The 24,277-nt window shown below is 48.1% G+C and overlaps 1 protein-coding gene across 2 annotated transcripts in view; it reads left to right on the forward strand.

Annotated features, from left to right (window-relative positions):
• GRHL2 (grainyhead like transcription factor 2) overlaps positions 1-24,277 on the forward strand; it is a 452,715-nt gene that overhangs the window by 298,135 nt on the left and 130,303 nt on the right. For both annotated transcript variants that reach the window (XM_086966065.1, XM_086966066.1), the window contains exon 8: positions 12,291-12,385. In XM_086966065.1, the coding sequence (XP_086822191.1) occupies positions 12,291-12,385 (95 nt within the window). The remainder of the gene's footprint in view (positions 1-12,290; positions 12,386-24,277) is intronic.

Below are 24,277 nucleotides of genomic sequence, written 5' to 3' on the forward strand. Positions count from 1 at the left end.
GACCACATATACTAACATTACCCTATGAACACGCAGGATTATCAGTATTGACCTCCCAAGCATTTCAGGCGAGATTACCAGCAAGAAAACCAGGAACAAAGCTCATCAATATAAAATGCCTTTACCTGACTAATGAAATACCAGCCAAAGCATCACATGCCCAGTGGCTAAAAGAGCATAACCAGAGCAATAGAGTTCACCAACTCAGCTTGATTTATCAATAAACTATCGACAATAAATATTTTTGGGAATTGCAAAATGTTGTCTTCATCAATATATAATCTTTCTGTAAATAGCCAAATTTTTTCCCAATTCCACTTTACATTTTGGAGTTACAACCACAATTGTCCTCCAAAAATGTATTTTCTGTAAAAATATAATCTTTGGGATTCAAAATATCAGTTTTCATTTTAGTAAAATACACAGTCCCTAAATATCAGTTTAGCATTTTTATTCAGTACGTACATATACAAATGCCTTGCATGGTCAGATTTTGCTTCAAATACTAAAGTTCTCCAATCCTTGACATGGGTGCTCACTGTGAGACCAAAGATGCCAGTCATATGCCAATATTTCCAAGGCTGGACACCATAATGGCCACGATGCCCACCATATAGCAGCCATAGTCCTTGTCATGAGAGGGGCGGCTACCATTATGTTAGAGATGCTAAAAGTAAGCCTGTCATGCTCCTAATATGTCAGTGATGGCTGCCAATATATCACAATTAGATGATGCCCAAAATAGTCAAGGATGACCATTGTTATGCTAGAATACCCAAAAGGTCAAAGATGGCCATTATGCCAACTGCACTATTATGCCATGAATAGACACAATTGTGCTAGAAATTGACCACTTATGATGGGAGGGCCGGAGTTAGATTAAACTTTTAGCGATCCTTGACATTGGGTATAGCTTCCGTGGAGTGACACTATTAGGGAGGGACACAATGCTTCATGCACGCGGACAACACACACAAATGTACACACATGCATACACACACAGATGAGTGCATGAGGCTCTTAATTGTCTCTGCTCTGGTTCCATACCTTGCTCTCCTCAGTTCTTCGTCTGTTCATACACCAAACTAACACATTTTCACTCTGACTACCACAGTCCTACACTTGGGTGGGTCAACAATGATTAATGTTCAGACTACGGCTGGCACTCTCCTTTCATGGCCTGCTGTTCACACACATGGTGCGACTGGTAGAGTAGGGACTACTGACAGAGCAGGGCCGACAACATGGCCAATCTTCGTGTGACTTAACTCAATCAATCAATCAATCACGTCATTTGTATAGTGCACTACTCACCCGGAGGGTCTCAATGCGCTGGGGGAGGGGAAGGTTACTGCTCGAACAGCCAGGTCTTGAGCTGCTTCCTGAAGGCGAGATGGTCTTGGGTTCGCCGAAGGTGGGTGGGGAGGGAGTTCCACGTCTTGGCTGCCAGGTAGGAGAAGGATCTTCCTCCGGCGGTGGCTCTGCGGATGCGTGGTACGGTGGCGAGTGCGTGGCCGGTCGATCGTAGCTGGCGGGTGGGCATGTAGAAGGTCATGCGGTCGTTGAGGTACTTGGGGCCCAGGTCGTGGAGAGCCTTGTGTGCGTGGGTGAGGAGTCTGAACGTGATTCTCTTGCTGACAGGGAGCCAGTGCAGGTCTCTCAGGTGTCCGGGGATGTGGCTGTGTCGGGGGATGTTGAGGATGAGTAGGGCGGAGGCATTCTGGATGCGTTGGAGTCTTTTTTGAAGTTTTGCTGTGGTTCCGGCGTAGAGGGTGTTCCCGTAGACCCGTCGGCTGGTGACGAGTGCCTGGGTGAGGGTCTTCCTGGTTTCCGTGGAGATCCATCTGAAGATCTTGCGGAGCATGCGCAGGGTGTTGTAGCACGAGGATGAGACGGCGTTGACTTGTCTGGTCATTGACAGGGAGGAGTCCAGGATGAAGCCCAGGTTGCGTGCGTGGTCCGTCGGTTTGGGAGCGGTGCCCACGGCCGGGGGCCACCAGGAGTCCTCCCAGGCAGAGGGTGATGATCCCAGGATGAGGACTTCCGTCTTGTCCGAGTTCAGTTTAAGGCGGCTGTTCCTCATCCAGTCGGCAACGTTTTTCATCCCTTCGTGTAGGTTGGCTCTGGCGGTGGTGGGGTCGCTGGTGAGGGAGAGGATGAGCTGGGTGTCGTCGGCGTAGGAGATGATGTTGAGGTTGTGCTGGCGTGCGATGGCTGCGAGGGGGCTAATGTAGACGTTGAAGAGGGTTGGGCTGAGTGAAGATCCTCGTGGTATGCCGCAGATGACTTCGGTGGCCTCGGATCTGAACGGAGGGAGGCGGACTCTCTGGGTTCTTCCGGTGAGGAACGAGATGATCCATTCCAGCGCTTTTTCTCGAATTCCGATATTGCTGAGGCGCTTCACTAGAGTTCGGTGGCAGACGGTGTCGAATGCTGCAGAGAGGTCCAGGAGGATGAGGGCCGCTGTTTCCCCGTTGTCGATCAGGGTTCTGATGTCGTCGGTGGCTGCGATCAGGGCGGTCTCTGTGCTGTGGTTGGCCCGAAACCCGGACTGCGAGGGGTCGAGGGATCCGTTCGTCTCGAGGAAGGCTGCCAGCTGTTTGTTGACGGTCTTCTCGATAACTAGATTGAGAGTGGAGATAGCTGGCCATGTGGCAGGCCTCATGGGCCATCACAGTGTTATCAAGAGGCACCACCATTCGTTTAACAGGTTGTCATTACAGGGGTCTTGAGATGAGCAGTGCTGACTTTTTAAATATGCACAGGCCCTCTAAAAAGGTACTGGGCTTGACTTTACCTCTGAAACCTACTTTGAGGGAGCTGGTGAGCTACTAGTTGCTTCAGATCTACTCGGAGATCCCTGTTCTAGATTACTAAAATTGACACCACTGTGTTGGGGAGTAATTATCACTATTTACTAATCAACAAAAACGAAAACGATTATTTTGTGTGCGTTTCCATGGAAAATATTAGTACAATTACACACATCAAACTACATGTATACAATACATTACATATAACACAGATTTAATTGACATGGTGTGATCTTTGGATTTTAAGCACAGAATGGGGTTGTCCTACATTGTTATATGAGTTTCCTCACACATATGTGCTTTCCCTTTATACGAGTTTTGCTCTTTAAGTGAGAGGAATGAGAGGGCCTCCACTTTTTAGTTTTCCTACTGGGTAATTTGTGAAGTCATGTGAAGGGTGCATCTTTGTAACCCTTGATGGGTTGCTGGGTCTGGAGGCAAAAGTGTTGCTGTGTCCTGCTACTCCAAGCCAGGACTCTACCTTGACAGAGAAATCAGTGTTTGTTCTTTCGGTTGTAGCTGTGGCTGAGGGATATCCAATCTGCCAGGCCCCCACCTATACAGCAGTGGCACTGACTGTGTGCCACCACCGCTGAACAACTTACTGCTGTGTCCCTTCAAGGTGCACTCTGTCACTTCACACAGCTGACGCGGGCATGGTACTGGCAGTACGTGCTGCTGGTACTGCGTTGGGTGAGTTGCACAGGCATGATAGGCTGAAATTTATATTGTATGCTAATGGGCATTTTATGATGAGCGGAGTCATATCTTTAAAGAAAAGCACACTTTGTTCACAGCCTTATACAAATCACCAGTAATATATTTTAGGCACACTGACACCCTTCCAATTAAAGACAGATATTGTATTATTCTTTTACTGCCAAGGGAAGCAGGATTCAGAATTTTCTGTATGAAAGAATTTGTAGGGCATTCCGCCAAGATGTTTTCTGCCATTTTAGAACTTTCCCTGCGGTCCTGCTTTGCTGTTCTTGTAAGCTTTAGTTTGGTTGAGTGGGTAATAATGAGCTGTCATTCCCTCCACCATTATCAATGAGCAGCGGGAATTGCTGAGGGTGGATTAGTCAGTATATATTTTAACCACACTCCGTGAAAATTGATAGCCGCGTCCTGTCATTAAGTCCCCTGGGAAATCAACCAAAGGCAGCATGTCAACCTCCTTCCTCTAATTCGAAGGTGAACCTGGGTTTCAGTTGGCATTAATTGTGGTGGTGTGGGGCTGTACCTGGCACTGGTTAGCGAGGGCATGATATGTCACACGCCCTGACCGTACAGGAGATTCATTTTCTATCTCCTACTGCCTAAGCGCCAATTTCATTGCTGTTTTGTGTTTTTTTTTTCTGCCCCACACTGGAATGTCGGCACCTACACTTTCCAGGTTCATCTCAAAGGCTAGAGGTCAATCGGAGGGGGAGGGGCGATTTACCATTGTATCTTCTCTTTCCCCCCTTCTGTTTAATCTTTATATCTATCCTCTGATCTTTGCACTTCAGCAACTGGAGGTCACTGTTTTCAATTATGCAGATGACCTCCAGCTTATCTTTAACCTGTCTTCTTCCCCTCATTCCATTTCCAATTTTCAGTCTATTATGATTTTCATCAGGGACTGGATGAACCACAACCATCTGAAGTTGAACCCTGACAAAACAGAATTGGTCCTTACGGGTGGTTCCTCCAGTCCCTGGAACTCTTCTTTTTGGCCTTCTTCTTTAGGATCCCCCCCCCCCCACTCCCTCTTCCTCAGTTAAGACTCTGGGCATTAAACTTAACAATCATCTCAACCTTCACTCACAAATTAGTTCTGTTGTTTCTTCCTGTTTTCTTGTTCTTCGAACTATCCGCTCTGTTTCTCGTTTCTTTTCTCCCCCTGCACTTAAGTTAATCATGTCCGCACTGGTTATCTCCCGGCTGGACTACGCCAATGCCCTTTACAACGGCATCCCAGCGTACAGTCTGCGTAAGCTCCAGCTGGTTCAAAACCAGGCGGCCAGATTGGTGTATGGCCTCCCCCGCTCCCATCATTCTACTCTCCTACTGAAGGCACTACATTGGCTACCTGTCAGGGAGCGATCCCTTTTTAAAACCGGTTGCATGGTTTTTCAGGCGCGCCAGGGGACTGCCACTGCTTTCATCTCTTCTCTGCTAAAAGAGTACATCCCTGTCCGTGAGCTTCGTTCATCTACCCAATCACTTCTTCAGGTACCCCGGTACAGACGCAAGAAATGGGGCAGAGCCAACTTTTCATTCCTGGCACCATCCTTTTGGAACTCCCTCCCCGATCACTTGCGTCTGGCTAGTCACTACTCCCATTTCCGAAAAGATCTTAAGACCTTTCTTTTCACCCAGGCTTTTCTTAATGTGAACTGATCTTAATTTTCTTTTCTCCACCAGTTCTTCGTCCTACTGCTAAATTAACCTCCACAGCGCCATGAAACCGCGTGGTGAATGTTGCGCTATATAAATATTTTAAATTCAAATTCAAATTCATTGGATTGTAGAATCTAGTATTTTTTGACACAATATTCCAGTGGCTACCCATCTGAATAATCCTCTACTTTGTCCCTAAACAACTCAAATCATCCTTGGGGGGGATTGTGAGCTATATATAGCAGCATCTTTACCGCTCTTGCCATTAGGGAAATTCCTTGCGGCCCTGAAAGGTTGTAAACATGCCTGTGATCTTGTGCAATTAGATGCTATTGGCTGCCGGACTAATCAACTACAACATGCATAGTCCAATTAGTATAGAGTGGCAATATGGTGTCGGTTTCGCAAGCTACTTGCAGCTGGAGGTTGCGTCAGCATGCTCAAACATGGATCTACTCCCAGAATTGTTTATGTTGTCTGTAAGTCACATGATCATCCCTATGTGACCACCTCTTTCGCATGGCAGGTCACTCACTTACCCCTTTGATCATGTGACCTTGTCGGCTTTACCCCGCCTAGACAGTGGCTTAGCTAGAGCAATGCCCCCCTGTGGCTGCCCCTGCATTTGCCACCCCTCAGCAGTGTGCAATAGCAGGGGGTGCTGGCGATTTCCTCAGCGGCCACTCCGGGAGGGGGGCACCACCCCTAAAACTCACACCCACCTTGCCACTGTGCCCAGAACACAGGTGCAAGAAGCATAGGGGCAGTAGTATGACCTTACCTACTCTCCACTTCTGAAATGCCTTAAATCCCATAGTTTCTACCTGCCTCATTCCAGGCCATTACATCTCCATTTGCACTGCCATGACCTAAGCCCAGCACGATGCTTTGCTAAGGAGTTAAACATCCTTCCTAAGATTTCAGGAATTCTTAAAGTAATGGCGACATAAAAATACAAATGTATTATGCCCAGCTGAATCAATGGTCCAATAATGACACCACGTACATATGGATATAAATTCTTCCACTATTAAAAAAGCCCACAGCAGACACCATGGAGCAGTCCAACTACAGGCCAATCTCCCTACTACTAGCATTATCCAAGGTACTTAAAAAGTCTGTTAACCAACATCTGTCTCAGTATCTTGAAACCAGTGAGCTACTCCAGCCAATCCAGCTTCAGGCCAAACTTCAGTACTGAGATGGCAGTGGTTGAAGTCACTGAAAATATTAGAGGTACCTTGGATGCGGGGGGAAATTATGTTTTGATTATGTTAGATCTCGCAGTGGCGTTTGATACGGTCCCTCATTCTATGCTCCTAGCTCGTCTCCAGGCCTTTGGTATAGGTGGAGTGGGTCTAGATTGGATAGCTTCCTTATTGAAGGATTGAAGGATAGAGGTATATGGTTTCCCCATACTCATTGGGGGCATTTGAGTAGACAGTAGGAATGCTGCCGGGGTCGTCCTTGAGCTCCACTTTGTATAAAGCGTAACTTACTCATCTAGCACAGTTAACAAAGGCCCGGGGGGTCATTGTGATCACATATGCCGATGACACACAGTTATTTACCTATAGGAGGGGAGAGGAGATTTCGGGAGAGTCAATTAAAACCTGTCTTTCCTCTGTCTTTCACGGGATCTCCTTACATCAATTAAAATGCAATGCAGAAAAGACAGAGGTCTTATTCTTTGGCCCTAATCCTCTGGACTGGCAGATGCTGTGGCCCAACAATGCCCCAACCCTTGGACCTCTGGAGGGCAGTCAAAAACCTGGTCATCAAATTTGATTATGCTTTGTCATTCCAACCACAGATCAGGTCGGTGGTCGTACCGTGCTTTTGGCTCTTGCAATCTCTGGAAAAACATTTACACTATCTTTCCCTGTCCTCAAAAAGGGTAGTAATCCAGTCACTCATAATATCTAGACTGGACTTTGGAAATACGGGACTCCGGGACTATCTGGTTAACAAGCCTCAAAACATGGCAGCACACATTCTACTTAACCTGCCCACAAGAACACACGTGTCTTTGCACCTGAATACCGAATAAAGAAGAGAATTCTCTTCAAAACGCTGGTCCTAATCCATAGAGCACCACACCATTCGGGTGCAGCCTATTTTAGGGTTAGATTTAGGGGCATATTTACAAGGGAATTGCACCACCAGAACGTCACTTTTACTGACATTCCGGTGGCACAATGCCCTGATCCATATTCACAAAGTGTTGTTAAGCCACTTTGGCTCGCTTAACGCCGCATTGTGAATGTGGTCCCATTTCATTCAGGTATCTACATGAAAGGGGCATGTAATGGGTGTTGCTGTGGGCATTAAACTGCAACACCCATCTCTTTGTGATCCTGCCCCAGATTTACAAGGATATTTAAATCTGAGGAAGCGCCAACAACTAATGCCATGAAAAAGCAGGAGTTAAATTGGCGCCACAAGGAGAAATACTTTTATTTCTCCTCGTTTTTGCTCTTTCTCCCCTACACATAGAAAGAACAAATCACGTTTAAAGCTTGTTTATGTGCAGTAAAGTGTCCCTTCTAGCACATAAACAATAATTCCCTGCAATACGCACTATGGCACAAGGGTGTCTGTGTTGGCGCTAGACAGCTCTTTTTTGCGCCAGCACCATGGAAAACGCAGGGTAGCGCTGTATTCACAAGAATAAGGTGCATTCCTGCATTTTTTTAAACAATGCAGTGTGGGAGGGTATGCTCAGACGTGAGTCCCTTGCTCACTTTGCCGCTGGATTCAAGCAAGCCGGGCTGAAGACGGCTGGAATGCCAGAAACCAGTCCTCGGAAGCTTGTTTCCGGTCCAGGGAAGACATGGCTTGGCAGTTCGGGCTGGACTGTTCCCATGAGGCACAGGGTCAGACTGATTTGCATATAGCCATGTCTGAACTGGGGTGGCTGAGTGGGCTAAAGAACGGTGATGGATTAAACCCAGATCTTTTGACTGGGGGTGAGTGTTTGATTGATTCAGATGCTCCGTCCATCACCACCCCCTTTTGTACAGCAAAATTTGCCGCAGCACAGTGCTGCTCCATTTCCTTGTGAATATACCCCTTAGTTTCTATACCCCATCCAGAAACCTACGGTAGCCCATGGCCACTTGGCCAGGACCCCTAAGGTCTGGCGCATGAGAATGGGCAAAAGGACTCTTTCCTATCTTGGATAAGTGACCTGGAATAAACTCCCATTGGAGCTATGCTCGGTAGCGTCCTCCAACTTGTACAAGAAAAGGCTGAAGACATGGCTCTTTCGACAAGTATAGTGATGTGGTTGTATTTCGAGGTCAACTGCAAGTTCAGCACTGGGACACTCCAGAGAGTAGTCATGCACTTTAGAAGGAGTCTCATTTCATTCATTCATATTGATATATTGAACTGCGATACCTCCTCACACACCAACACAAACCCAGCCTTAGACCAGTTGTTTATAAAGTCAGACTTTAGGTGAAAAGAAGGATTCACATAATATATGACTGAAAAGCCCAGCAGAGGCCTGTCACCTTATACTTCCATCAAGGTTTTCCCATGTGTAGTGTGCAGTTTTCCAATATATTCTGGCAATGGATTCAGTTATTACCTTTCCAAAAGTGAAATCACTTCACTTGGATAATTGCCTCTTACTGTGTATTCCAGATGTAAATGTTTCACCCACGTGGTGGACTCAACAGCACAGAATGAGACCTATGTCCCCTGGTGGTATGTTACCATAATATAATAACCAAAATATTGCCTGACCCCACATTGTGCCCTAAATATAGTTTACAAAAAAACCACCACATTGGCAGTAGATAACAGAAAATCTACATCCAACGGGACAATATTTTTGTAAGCGATATGTAGGATACAATAGTTCTATAAGACGATATTTAGCTTACCACATTCTGATGTCTATTCCTCCAGGTTTTCACAAATAATATTTCAGCCTAATAGCTTCAGAAAAAAGCACCAGGTTTGTAAGTGATATCATCCGTCCAATATAAATAGACGGTTTTGTAGAATTTCATATCAATTATTAGCGAGCATATGTGAATCGTGACTTGTGATCAAGATCAATGTCATTCCTCTGAGAGTGATAGTCCATATTGATGCATGGAATTAGGGTGTTGATTGGCTGTAATCTGGATTTAGCCGACCTTCTTAGCCTGACTTGCCAGGAGTTTTATTAATGTGATCAGATGATGGTGCACAGCACGACAAGAGAATTACTCGACCTGAACATTATGTGTAAAGAATATATTTCTATTTCATGCAAAATTGGGAAAAACAATGGACGTTAACAGTGTCAAAGCAAAGGTGCTAAGGGTCCTTATGCAACAGGTTTCACTCTCCCACATGATCTCTATTGGGTATCAAAGAACAGCCATAACTGGGGTGCAATGGGTCCCTCATAGCCCTGGGCCCCTGTGTCATTGTACCTGCTGTGATAAGTATAGCTATGGCCCTAATCCTTTGTATCATCCCAACGTTATCCCATTCGAGGTGCTCTAAAATATTCATGACTTTAACTCCATTTTAGTTTTTTAAAATAGATTAATGGATGTTGTTTACAGATAAAGTCCAATGAGCCTTGCAGTATCAATCATCTGACACAGGGCTATAGACCATATATAGTCTAACCATACTCTTACACAATGATGACATCCATGTGTAGATCACATGCTCTTTGGAATTTGGTTATTGACTGTGAACTGACCTTTCCTGCTGCAAGGTAGTTCCATACACGAATTACACTTGCTGGAAGACCATTCTTGTGTCTCCAGACATGGGTACCATGCTCTACAGAAGACTTCTGAAATGAGGTGTACAGTGGAGACCCCCTTTACTTATTCTACTGAAGAAACCTATTCCCATGCACTGACAAATCCCACTGCAGCTACACACCATATGTCGCTAAGTTTAGACCTCAGATGTGTCATTGGACAGGGCAAGCCAACACTCCTTCTCTGTGTGATGGCTATAAATACTCTTCTAGTTTTTTCTGGTATTGCTTCTTTGGGGACGCCAGCCACAATACATGTCTTCTCTTAATTTATTATGCAATGATTGTCATGAAGGAATCAGATTCAGATAAAAGAGATTCCAGTTTGATGTGTTTGGGAGTTTAGTGGCTCCTCACCTTCATAGTGAATATTGTCTTCCAAAATATAGTTATTGTAGGAAAGTGCCCCTTTTTGACATGGTCACCCTCACTTTTTGTCTGGTATATAATGTGATTTTGACTGAAGCAGGTCCCCAGTGCCAGAACTCTTTCCCAAAACTATACAATTGTTACCCCAATTGGCAAAACCTTTAATACTCTCTGTAGGTCCCTAGTAAATGGTACCCGGGTTCCTAGGGTCTGAGGTACTAAAGAGCATCCGTAAGGGCTGCAGCATGAATCGTGCCACCCTAAGGGACCCATTACCAAGCACATGCATGACTGCCATTGCAGGCTGCGTGTCTTGGTGCACACAAAAGTGAAAAGACAACATGTCACACATCCTTGTGTGCCATGTCCCCTAACACTGCATGTAATATTTGTAAGATGCCCCTACAGCAGGCCTAACAGCCGTAAGGCAGGGTGCTGAATATTACATGTGAGGGCATACCTGCATGAGCAGATATGCGCCTGTGCCAGTCAGTCCTATTACTGTCAGCACACATTGCAGTACTTAGAAATTGCACTAAGTATACATTTTTTTATTGAAAATAATTTAAAAACATACTTCCCGATGTCTAAACATATATAAAGGTATTTGTTATTTTTATGAATTGGTGTGGATCTCCTTCTTAAGTTGTGAGTGTCATTTATCGATCATTGTATGTATTTGCAAATGTTTTTCACTCCTCTTTGTTAAGCCTAAAGCTGCTCGGCCACACTATCTCCCTAGTAGAGTACTTTGGGATTGCATAGCTAACCCCTGTTCATGCACAACGGAACTCCTGGACTCTTTACATCGTATATCAGATTCTTGATATATCACATAGAGAGCCAGCTTCCTACAGTTGTCATTTCAACTGTTAGTCATTCATTTCAAATGACTGCTATCTAAGAGGGCTTTACCTTATCGAGGATTCGATCTCCATACATTTCCGCTAATTGGGCACACAAATTATAGAGAACACAACCAGAGTTAATTAAATAAGTCTCAAAGTATAGCATATCGGTGTTAAGTTACATTAGCACAACCATTAAGGAACAAAGTTTCAGGCTTATTCATTTGATTAACCTACAAAAATGCCTAAAATTTAGACTCACATACTATCCACTGTATATTTGTTCCCCAGTTATTCATACGCTATATTAAAATAGGTGCCATTTTGGATGGGGTGCTGTTGATTAATCACCAATTAGATTTCACATTTGGGAAATATAGAACCTTGTGGCTTTTGGACTGCCTCCCATAGGTCGCACAGTTCAGACCTCAGATGTCATTGGACAGACCAAGACAACACCCCTTCCCTATGAAACCTCTTCCTGTCTCGTCTGGTATTGCTCCTTTGTGCTATCATCCACAATACATGCCTTCTCTTTAATTATTCTGCAATGGTATTGAAGAAGGAATCAGAAAAATTAGACTCCAGTTAGATCTGTTTGGGAGTTTAGTGGCTCCTCATCTCCAGAGAGTGAATATTGTCTTCCCACATACTTTCTCTCCCATTCTTGATCAAGTCACTGTTGTACCAACAATAGGGCTATTGCAGATGCCTTGTAAAGCGCATGTTGGTGGGGTAGAATCGTAATACACAGAAAGAGGATTTGAATGATCACACAATCATGGATGTATGATGTGCACCAAGTACATTTTCTATCCACTCACACCACCTTGATTGTGATTTTTATTTTATAAAATATTTGGATATGGAATGAAACAGGTCCTGCCAACAATTTAAATACATATAAAATAAGAGACTTTAAAAGGGAAAATTGTTTGCGCTCTTAAGTGATAACCAGGCATGTACAGGAATAAGCACCGTTCTACACAAAATAACAGCAATTTAAGAAATACTAGTGCATTGGTAGTGATGTAATGCTAATACACAAGCTCAACAAGATGAATCATTGTCTTTTTCATTTTTCTCTTCTTTCTGCAGCGGACTACAAAGAAAGCTTCAATACAATTGGAAATATTGAAGAAATTGCATACAATGCGGTGTCGTTTACTTGGGATGTTAATGAAGAAGCTAAGGTTAGGACTGGTGAATGTGTTCATGTGTTTATTGTCTCTAGCAATAGTCCATTCTGTGTTCACACAAATGACTCTAGAAAACTGGCAGCCTTGTACTCAGACCACTGTATTTCACTCATTCACCAAAGACCTACAATGCAGCAGTGGAATAGAGTTAGCCTAACAAACTTCATTGCCTCAGAACCCCAAACTCCTAAGAGTTTCTCCAGCATCCATTCATTACCTTAGCACACCACTACACATCCTACTCCTTCATGACACTCCACCCCTTTGATGTTTGCGGGATGCCCGAGGTCCCTGCAGGGGACCCCATAGGAGGGCAAACCCCGTAGTAGGGCGTGGGGAACCGCAGGCCAGTCCAGTGGAGGGAGGTGGGGCAGGGGGCGGGTTCACCCAAGGGAAGGCCGTCCCCCTTTTGGGACATGATATAGGGGAGCCCCTCCCTCCTGGCGCCCTCTTTGCTGCTGCCCACCCTCACTAGTCGGTCGTGCCAGGCTGCTCCTCGCCAGCCTTAGGTCCATTAGGCCTCCCAGCCCCTCCCCCCTCTCATTTCCCCCCCGACGTCGGACGCGAGGCCCGTGCATTCAGCTCCACTCGGAGGTAAGGGATCATTAGGCCTCCCCCCGGGCCCCGTCCTCGGGAACATCCGAGTCGACAGGGCTCCGTGGTTCTACCACGGGGAGCCCAGAGATCTGTTGTGTTTGGCGTGCGGGGTCTGTTGTGCGGGCGGAGGGAAAGAGAAGGTCACATGGCGTCCATGGGGCGAGGCTGTGGTGAGCTGTATCGGCATCGCGCGCACTACGCGCGGAGAAGTAAGAGTTAGCGAGGTCGGGGTGGCGGGGATCGACGTGTGGGTCCACCGCGAACGACAGTGAGGCATAGGGGCGGGTTGCCTAGGCGGTCCCGCGGCACCCGCAGTTCTAGCAAAATTTTAAGTTACAGGGCAGCGAGGTCGGGTGGCGGGGAGCGGCATGTGGCTCCACCGGCACCGCGAGCGTCAGCGAGGATAAGGGGCGGGTTGCCTTAGGCGGCCCTGCATACTCCCGTAATGTCAGAATGTGAATTACTGGGCAGCGAGGTCGGGGTGGCGGGGAGCGGCATGTGGCTCCACCGGCACCGCGAGCGTCAGCGTGGATAAGGGGCGGGTTTCCTTAGGCGGCTCTGCTTGCTCCCGCAATGTTAGCAGAAATGTGAATGACTGGGCAGCGAGGTCGGGGTGGCGGGGAGCGGCATGTGGCTCCACCGGCACCGCGAGCGACAGCGAGTAGAAGGGGCGGGTTGAAGCGAGGGAGCGGGTTGCCTTAAGCGGCTCCACAGTCACCCGCAGTTGTTAACAGAATTTATAATTATTGGGCAGCGAGGTCGGGGTGGCGGGGAGCGGCATGTGGCTCCACCGGCACCGCGAGAAGGGCGGGTTGAAGCTAAGGGGCGGGTTGCCGAGGTCGGGGTGGCGGGGAGCGGCATGTGGCTCCTCTGGCACCGCGAGCAACAGGAGGCCAAAGGGAAGGGTTGCCTGAGGCGGCGACACCGGCAACCGCAGTTTAAGCGGTTATTTTATTGTTCCTCTAAGCACCCGGGTGGCGTGAGACACTCGGCGGACTGATCTCACATTCTGCAAGCGCTTCCGGAAAAAGGGGCTTCCGGACGAGACGGCAAGCGGTTCCGCAATTACGGGGCAAGGTTGAAAGGCAGCATCCGGTCGAGGCTGCAGGTGTTTCCGGCAAGACCGGGTTCTGACCGCAAGGCTCCCTTAAACACCCGGCTTATAGTGCAGGATTGCGCGGACGATAGTGCAGAGTGCGCATCATGTGCGTTACGAAAGACCGCCTCAGGCAACAATTTAACACAGTTTAGTGAAATACACAGCGCCCGGGTTTAAAGGACAACCAATTCAGGTGGCTCTGATTTTAAATTATGCTCATGTGTTCAGAGGACAATTAATTCTATGGAAGCAAAGTGCAGTGTGGGCACATGAGGTGTCTCTAATGTTAAACCATGCTCACGTTTTCAGGTGTCCATAATTTTAAATTATGCTCGTAGGGTTCCTAACGGCACATTCACTTTCCTAGGCATGGGGGAATTACGTTACTTGACCACAGTTAGCTAGATTGTATTGTGAATAATCCACAATAGGACATGCCCTGATTTACAACTACAATTTTGTGCATTTTGATAAAATATTGACGCTATTAATTACGCAACAGAACAAGCCATGTGGTGCACTTGCATAGGTCAACAGTGGAATGTTTGAGGACAGTATTAGAATTATTGGAATGCTAGTGATTCCAGTTGGACTTGCTACATAGGACTGGAATATAATATGACTTCATGGTTGCGTCTTCTTGCTGCATGTTGTAATGCGTGTTCCCCAATTTTAGGCAAATAAGGATTGCGACATAAAGCAGCGAGAGCACAGTGCCACCCCCAAAAAATTGGAATGTAAGAACCAAGAAGGTGGGGGGTTTGCCGGTGAAGAGGGTCATTGACTGCAACCAGGGGGGCCGGTGTTCATGGCCTGGTCCCCCTGGGTCTACGGTATGGTAGGGACAGTGGGTAGGGCCCATGACCGGGGGACCGGTGTTTATGGTCTGGTCTCCCTGGGTCTTCGGTTTATCAAGGCATTGGGTAGGGCTAAGCCTAAATGATGTTTATATCAACCAATACAGGACCGTGGCACACAACCGACGTCGCTGCACCGTATTCATGGAATAGCGAGGTCCTCCCTTTTAACGAGTCCACGTGTTTCAAAGTAAGTATTAGAATGATCAAGAGAATGCTGCTTTTAAGAATAAGGCTAAGGATCCATGAGGGGAAATCGCCCGGTAGTCACTACAATTTTTCTTACAGGGAGTGAGACCACACAAGATGTCGGAAATGAGACCAGCTGGCGCAGGATCAAGGGTGGTTTCTGAAGCTCAAGCAGCACATGCGGCGATTTTCCTACAACTAGTGGAAACGAACGGTGTGGCATGGGCTACCAATTTGCTTAAGGGCACCATGGCGAACCCTTGTGTGAACAATGACATCATTGCATTGGATGATGAGGACACAAGTAGTACAGGACACGCTAGAGCATCTAAAAGAGTAAGGGTGCCTACGAACAAAGACTTCCCGCCGCCGTCTAAAAAGAAAGGCAGTGTTAAAACGACGGTCGCAGTAGTACATGACGTTCCTGGTACTTCGAATTTGTCGGCAGTGGTTCAGGAGTTGCCTGGCCCATCAAACTTGCCTGCTAACGGGCAACCAACAATGGAATACGCCACTAGAAGCGATCTGGGTAAGATCATGTCCACATTGGAAGGATATGAGGGAGAGTGTGACGCCTGGCGCTAATGGTGGGGTAGTACCATCCAATGTGTGGGGAAACGGCGCTGCTATTCCTGGCGCATCTGGAGCAGCCGGGGGAGGGCCGGAGGGCACTGACCTGTCCAACCTGCCCCTTGCCCCACCGGCATCCGTGCCAGCACTACCTACATTACCCCCTGCACCGCACATGACGATCATTGTGGGGTTGCGGGCGGCGGTGTACCGATAGAGATACTATGCAGGATGCCCGTGGTCCCTGCAGGGGACCCCATAGGAGGGCAGGCCCCGTAATATCGCGGAGGGCGCAGACAGCCAGCTTATCCTGGAGGGGTGGGCGGCGCGAGGGACAGGGGAAAGGGGCGGGGCCATAGGTATATAGGGGTGTTCCCTCCTCCCACGCGCCCTCTTTGCCTGCTGCCCCCTCTCCCGCCAGGTCGCAGCCTGGGCTGACACCAGGCCCATTCAGCCGCAACGGCTGTAGCCAGTCCCCCACCCCCCAACCCCCCGACCAGGTCCCTTAGATCCCCCTTTTGCATCTCCCCTCCCCACCGCTCACCCGCTGAAAAGGGGGGAAGTGGTGAGGGGGACTGTATTAATGTTTTGGGCAGAACAATCTCTTAGTTCCCAAAGTTTGAATTCTTGCAGTCATATAATTATATAATTCTTAGATGTTCTACAAGATCTCAAAATCAAGCTTCCTTAAACTCCTGACACCTTCATCTTAAACTACAATCTAAAAAACCAAAGGAGTTTTGCAAAAACAATTCCTGTTTATAGAGAACATTGAACACCTGGCCAAGTTTCTGAACTGCATGCACAATTTCACAAATACAGTCCATCTGCAGATGTTGCTATAAACTGCTGAATTCTATGAGGTAACTTCTATCTGATCAAAAATATCTCTATGGTTAGGTCAATGCAGTCCTGAAGCTCACACTGGGAAACCTGACATAGGATGTAATCTGCAGGTCACAAGTTGAAATCCTGGCAAACCGACTCATCCACCATCATTCATAGGCTTACTCATTGTCAGTGGAACACGCATTTTGTGGTCATGTAGCTCTCACTCAAAAGAGACTAAAGGTTACACGTGCAGAGGTGGTATCGAATTTTAATTCAAAATGTGGCACTGTGCGGAGCGCTACTGTTTGAAAAATCAGCTTTTGAGAACTGCAGAAGCTGCAGGAAACCATCTCACCACAGTGGAGGAATCCCACCGACCCCTTCAATTCAAGGGAGAAGCGCTTCAGACAAGCGCTTCAACACCCATCAGGGGTAACAAGTGCTATATGACTGCAAACCTTTCTTCCCCTTTTATCCCTCCGCTATCCTTCTCACTCCAAATAACTGACTAATATCCACCACTGAAATTACTTCATATTCAACCATGTTAATTCACCACTAATCCTTTATGGGCTTCCTGAATAGCGTGCATCAACACCCCATCAGGGGTAACAAGTGCTATATAAATACAAACCTTTGTCCTCCTCTATCCTTCTGTTATCATTCCAAATCCAAATAACTGCCTAACCTATCCACCACTTAAAATGTACTTGCATGTTTCACTATACAAATTCAACACTAATCCTCTATGGGTCCCGGAGTAGCGTGCTACTCGCCGAAAAAGCGCTTAGACGCCTCTTCAGGGGTAGTAAGCGCTATATAAATCAATACAAGAATGAGGAGGCTGGACACCTGGGCACTGTATGTTTGTAAGGCGTTTTTACTGAGTGTTATTTTTTGAATGTATTTTTTATAAAATGCTTTTACTAAACCAATGATATCACTTCTGGTGTTGTCACTGACCTCAAAGGCTGTGTGACATCACTTGCTGAGATGTCATCCAATATGCTAATTACTTCTCAGTCCTAGGAATGTTTCAAACTGGAGAGCTCTGGCTGGCCGGTGCAGTCTTCCCAGAGGTCGCTGCTCTGCGCGGTGGTCGGGGCACACTTGGCTTTGATGAGAAGGGTGTGAGTCAGAGTCACCCACCAGAAAGCACATAGGGCCACATGTAGGTAGCCCTTTACCGGTCGGAAACGGCCAAAAATACCGATTTTTGGCCGTTTCCGATCGGTAAAGGGCTATTGAGATGTAGGGGCACATTTTCGGAAATTTTACCGAATCGGTATCATTACCGAATCGGTAAATTTACCGATTCGGTAATATGTACCGAATCGGTAAAATAATTACCGATTCGGTAATATTTACCGATTCGGTAAAATTTCCGAAAATACAATGTAGGTAGGCAATGTACCTTCTGCACATGGCTTACAGAATCGGTATTTTACCATGGAATACAAATCCATGGTAAAATACCGATTCCGGTGTGCATGCACATGTGTGCATGCACACCTATGTCATGTGACAGGCAGACCTGCCCTTAGGGCAGGTATGCCTGCCACATGGCACCTGTGCCTGTTTTGGGGGTGCCAGAGGGTGTCAAAGTGACACCCCCTGCACCCTTGTGAATTCTTTAATTACCGATTCGGTAAATACCGAATCGGTAATGCCTAATCATTCCTATGGGCTTCAAAGCCCATAGGAATGAATGGCCATTACCGATTCGGTATTTACCGAATCGGTAATTAAAGAATTGTTAAGGATTCGGTAACGAATCCAGATGTTGTGACCTACATACCATTTACCGATTTTGAAATACCGAATCGGTAGGATTCGGTATTTTAAAATCGGTAAATGGCATTTACCTACATCGGGCCCAAAGTGATTTAATCTGGAAGCCCGCCTGCATTCAAATGGCTCAGGAAGCAGGGGCGGGCTGCAGACTGCCGCTGTGTGCTCATGCCTGGGTGTGGCGCGAGTTAAGGACGCTTCCGCAGAGAAATGTAAACATTTGCCGGAGATTTTACTATTGAGGGGAAACAAAGGTCCTGCTTCTGTGTGCTTTTATAAGCTGATGGAAAGCAGGCGAGTCCATAAACCTGCACTTACTGCGCATAAAGGGGAAGACGTTGGAAGACGTTTAACCCTTTAGCTGCAGCTCCAGACTGTGCAGCGGGCTGAAGGCAGCGCCCTGGGGCAGGCCCTGAATGGATAGCCTAACTCCGCAGACTTCATTCATAGTCAAAACCGCGCAGTGAAACCAGTGACCCTCTGCAGCTTCCAAGGACACATGGCACAGGCCTGCTGTTTGCCTGACGGTGGAAAGATTTGACACACTGAAATAGTCTTACTTTTCAAGGCAGTATACATTTAAATAACGTCAACAGTTTTTCGTTCTGCGGTGCGTTTTAAGATACTGCTTTTGTATTTACCTGTGTTTCATGTATATTTGTACACAGTCTCTGCATTTGTATCTGTGTGATGAGACTTGTCTATGTAAAGTTTGTTGATGCTCTGTACACGCTATACATAGCTGCCAAGTTGTCAGATTGCTATGCGTCACATTTTCATAATTTCATTTTCAATGTAATTATGAGTGACATTTCAGCGACTATGAGTGACACTTCCTCGGGCAAAATAAAGCAAAGAAGAGGAGGGAAGCATATAAATATCAGAAATTACACCCATTTGAGCAACGCAAAAGGATAAGTTAACTGCTTCAAAGCATACAAAATAATTGTTAAACAACTCATTTATCAGACTGTATCCAAAATTGCGGAAAATAGATAAAGCAGTCTAGAAGACGTTCATAATTTATTATAATCAGCGGATTTACTCGCAGACTCACTCGATTGACGCTGACCACATGAGCTGTAAGCAGGGCTGCATTAGAAAGTGGAGCGAGGGAGGCACTCATTAAGGCCACAGCTAGGCTGATAACAAAGTCTCACTGACCTGACTTTCAGAACACTTTCTTTTAGGTTTAAAGCTTTTTATTAAGGCAAAAAACAGAGGAGGTAAGGGAACAAAAGGGGGAGGGGTACATACATTCCAAATGAAAACAGCAGAGTAAAGATCAAGGAGCGCGATGGTGGACAGGGCTACTGCAAAGAAAAAGTCAATGAGCAAAGTAGTAAGGGCTAAACATGGTTGCCACCATCAAGCGGGCTAAAAAGTAAAAGGCAGAGAAGCAAGAAACCAACTCCACTACCCCCCTAGCCCCTCCCTCCAAACACCCCAACACCCTCCCACCCCCCCGGTCCAGTGCTCAGCAATAATGCGTCCTGCCATCCCACCCCATCCCCCGCCCCATGAGCCCCCATCCCATGTCTTCCTAATCAGCCGGGACCACCGGTGGTGTGAGTCTCAGGAGTCTAAGGTACCTTGGACAGGTGAGTTCTCTAAATTCTGTGGTTAAGAGCGCGTGAAAGGGTTGCCACAATTCGTTAAATTTCTCCACATCCCCCGCCACCATAAGCGATAATTTCTCCATACCTAAAACGTGCCAGAGCCGGTGTAGCCAGCCCGTGATGGAGGGGACTGTAGTGGTGCGCCAATGAATCAAGATGTTCTGAATCGCCGATCCCAGCGCTATTGCTATTTGCCTGCCTTTGCGGGACTTCAGCGGGTACATCAAACCATTCGGGAGAACCAGCAGAACATACGCCGGGAAGCGTGGCAATTCAATCTCAAAGTGAGCATCTATCTCATCAATGATCTCCTTCCAGTAATCCTGCAACAAGGGGCAGTCCCAAAGTACATGTGTGAGAGTCCCCACCTGACCACACCCCCTCCAACACTCCCTCCCAATATTCCTGTTCATTTCGTGTAGCCTCTCCGGGGTATAATACCAGTACGTGGATACCTTGGTGAGTGTTTCCGTGAGACCTGTGTGATATGCAGAGTGTCTCGCCCGATGTGCAATCTGATCCCACTCCTTATGACTAAGCGTCCTTCCTAGTTCTCTATTCCAGCGTTACCTACCAGGGTTATAGAAGTGAAACGGGGGTGGGGGGTTGCAGGAATTTGTAAAGGTCCGTGATCAGCTTAGCATCAGAGGTGCGGGTCACCAACCACCACTCGTATGGAGTTATCTGGCGATCAGCAGTGTCTCGCACCTGTGGCTGAAGCGCCCAGTGCCTGACCTGCATGTATCGTAACCTATCCGTCTCGGTCAGGTGGAACTCCTGCTTCAAGTGCTGAAAGGGGACCAACCCCTCAGAGTCATAGATCTGGAAGAGCGCCCGGCAACCCGCCTCCCTCCAATGTGAGAAGGCGCCCGGTTCCAAACCCGGGGAGAAGTCAGGGTTGTCTACTATCGGCGTGAAAGGCGAGGGGAATGTGGTGAGTCCATGAGCTTCACTGACCGTATCCCACACCCTCAAAGGGACACGCGTGACAAAAGAAGCATATAGATTGGGAGGGCGGTGAATCCGTCGGAAGAATCGCACCTCCTGAAGGGGGCGTCCCGCAACTGCCTGATCTTGAAAGAGCCAATGCTTGTCAGATTCCCACTTGCTCCACTCTACCAGGTAGCGCATTTGCGCCGCTTGGAAGTATTTCCGGAGGTCCGGGATGCCGAGGCCTCCCGCCTTAGGGGCCAGTGTGGAAAGAACCCTCTTCAGTCTCGGTTTGCGGCCTTGCCAGATGAAGCGCGCAATGTCAGCTTGCGTCTGTCTGATCCATCCCGCAGGTGGCTGGAGCGGTAAAGCTCGAAAGAGATACAAGATCTGGGGGAGGACTGTCATCTTGACCGCAGCAATCCGGCCAAGCCAGGACAACATGCCTTTGCTCCAACGGCTCAACTCCTCCTTGATTTTCCTGCTAAGGGAGGCATAATTGGCCGTTACCATCGCTGGCAACGTCGGTGCTAGCAGAATCCCTAGGTAGGGAACCAGGGATGACGACCACTGCATGGGGAAAAGCCTTTGCAAATCTTGTCTTGTATCCACAGCCAGGGACACATCTAGGGCCACTGACTTGCCCATGTTCATCTTAAAACCCGCCACTTTCGAAAAAGCGTCTAGTTCCTGAATACACGCCGGGAGGGCCCGTCTTGGATCATCCAGGGTCAAGAGGACATCGTCCGCATAAAGACTGATCGTGTGTACATACCGCCCCATCTTGACCCCAATCGCATCTGGGTTCTGGCGAATTCTCTGGGCAAACGGCTCCATATAGAGAGCAAAAAGGAGGGGGGAAAGCGGGCATCCCTGCCTGGTACCCCGTTCAATCTCAAAGCTGTGGGAGCTGCACCCATTAACCCTAACTGTAGCCGAAGGGGACTTGTAACAGTTGAAGACCATCGAGCAGAATTTTTCTCCAATACCCATCTTCCGAAGCACCAGCTCGAGGTAAGGCCAATGAACGCGATCGAATACTTTCTCAGCGTCCACCGCCAGCAGCATCCTCTCACCTGGGATCCGCGAGGCTTTCTCCAAGATGTGTGCCACCCTCTTGGTATTATCGACTGTCTGTCGGCCCGGGACAAAACCAGCCTGATCAGCCTCAACCAAGCCCGGTAGATGCAGGGCCAGCCTAGACGCCAGAATCCCTGTATATAATTTAAGGTCAACATTCAGGAGGGATATAGGCCTGTACGAGCCGCAGAGGGCCCGATCCTTCCCAGGTTTCGGGATCACTGAGACCGTCGCCCTTAACAAATCCGGCGGTATGGCCCCCGGCGCGGAGACGGAGTTAAACAGGCGGGTAAGAATAGGGGCCACAATTGGGCAGAAGGTTTTATAAAACAGGGACGTATAGCCGTCCGGGCCTGGGGCTTTCCCGTGTTTGAGCCTGGAGACAGCGGATATCACCTCCTCCACATGAATGCTGCGTTCTAGATGTTCCGCTTGTGCTGGGTCCAGGGCCGGAAGGGCCTCTGACTCCAAGTAGTCCGCAGTATCCTGCGGCAAAGGGGGCTCTTCTGCGTAAAGCTCTTCATAGAACCTACAGAACGTTTCCGCCACAGCCGCGTCATCAGAGACCGCCACCCCATCAGAACCGAGCAGTTCCTTTACTACGTTACGCTGATGCGCCATACGGAGTCTATTCGCCAAGAGCTTGCCGCACCTATCCCCGCCCGTATAAAACGTGTGTTTTAGGCGCAGCGCTGCGTATTCCGCCCTATCCATGTCCAACGCTGACAAGAGCTTTCTGGCAGCCTTCAGTTGTTTCCACACCCTAGGAGCTCCAGTACGGCGATGGACCTGCTCCAATTCTCGGACCTTGGAAGTCAGCTCCTCCCTCTTGCGTTGTCTCTCCCTATTTTCTGCCGAGGAGATGGAAATGAACTCCCCCCTTAGAACCGTCTTCAACGCCGCCCACTGTGTCGCTAGTGAGGTGTCTGAATTACCGTTGTGTACCTGATACTCCCGGATCGCTTCCTCAATGTGTTTAACAACAGTTTTTTTTATGTAAGAGGGTGTCCCTAAGTCGCCATACCCCACGAGATGGGGGGGGGGCGGCGGAAGCGCAAATGTGCCCACGACCGGTGCATGATCAGACAACGACAGGACCCCGATGTCCGCCGCCGTAGCGGAGGCACACATCGGTCCACTGACCAATAGGTGGTCCAACCGTGCATAAGTCCGGTGTGCATGTGAATAGTAAGAATAGTCCCTACTCGTGGGGTGAAGGGTGCGCCAAAGATCATGTAGGTCCATATCAGCGATTCGAGCCTTCCCTGCCTGTGAGAGTTCCCCAGATTGTGGATAACGCTGCGCGGACCGATCGAGTGTGGAGTCAAAAACCATATTCAAATCACCCCCTAGAATGATATGTCTATCAGGGGAGGCCGTCACGTCCACCAGCGCTGAGTCAAGAAAGCGTTCCTGGTGGTCCTTCGGGCTATATAAAGAGCCGATAGTGAACGTCGTGTCCCCCAGCTTGAGGCGATACGCTAACAGCCTCCCCTTTTGTTCTGCGAATTTGTACAACACCTCCCCCCTGAAGGAACTTGCTATCAAAATGGCCACCCCCGCAGTCTTAGATGCAGCAGAGGAGAAGAACTGTGTGGGAAACTTGTTAGAGCGCATCCTGTGACAATCCTGGGGTAGTAAATGAGTCTCCTGCAGGAGACATATGTCTGCTTGTGTCCCCTCCAACAAAGATAAGAGTGCTCTCCGCTTTACCGGATTGTTCAGTCCCTTAACATTAAGGGTCACTACTTTCAGAGTCGACATGGCCCCATAGGACTGTGTGCGCTAGGCCGCGGGTGCTCAATCAGCGGGGGAGGGGTACGGGACAGCAGCGCAGGAAAAGCAAAATAAAGCAAAGCAATAACATTTAAGACACTGGACGGTGTCCCCTCTACCCCTAAACAACCCCCAACTTCCCTCAAATCAAACCTGTGGCAACTGGCCAATTCCCTACCCAAAACCCAAACTCGAACAACCCATTGTCCCAGTCATGTCCCAAAACGGACAAGTCCGTGGAAAGTACAAAAAGTGGACTTCCGGCCACTCGTTCTTCCCGCCTCTCCCCCGACCCCCTCTCCAACCCCCAAACCTGTCGTTGCAGAAGCTATGTCCATCTCCCCCCGGAGCGATTCTACGCCGTCATGGCGACACCATTCGTGGCAGCCGGTCCCTGGCCGCTTCTCTCAGAGCGTTGGCCATTTCTGCTCTGATAGTGGGTGAGTCCGGCCTCCCAGCACTGGCCGTCGACCTCCGCCTCGCCGATCGCCGTCGTCCTCCTCGATCAGGGCGCCTCCAGCCCGGCGTCGCTTCACTCTCCTCCGTG

The sequence above is a fragment of the Lissotriton vulgaris genome, chromosome 4_1 (assembly GCF_964263255.1).
Source record: "Lissotriton vulgaris chromosome 4_1, aLisVul1.2, whole genome shotgun sequence".
Lineage (NCBI taxonomy): Eukaryota > Metazoa > Chordata > Amphibia > Caudata > Salamandridae > Lissotriton > Lissotriton vulgaris.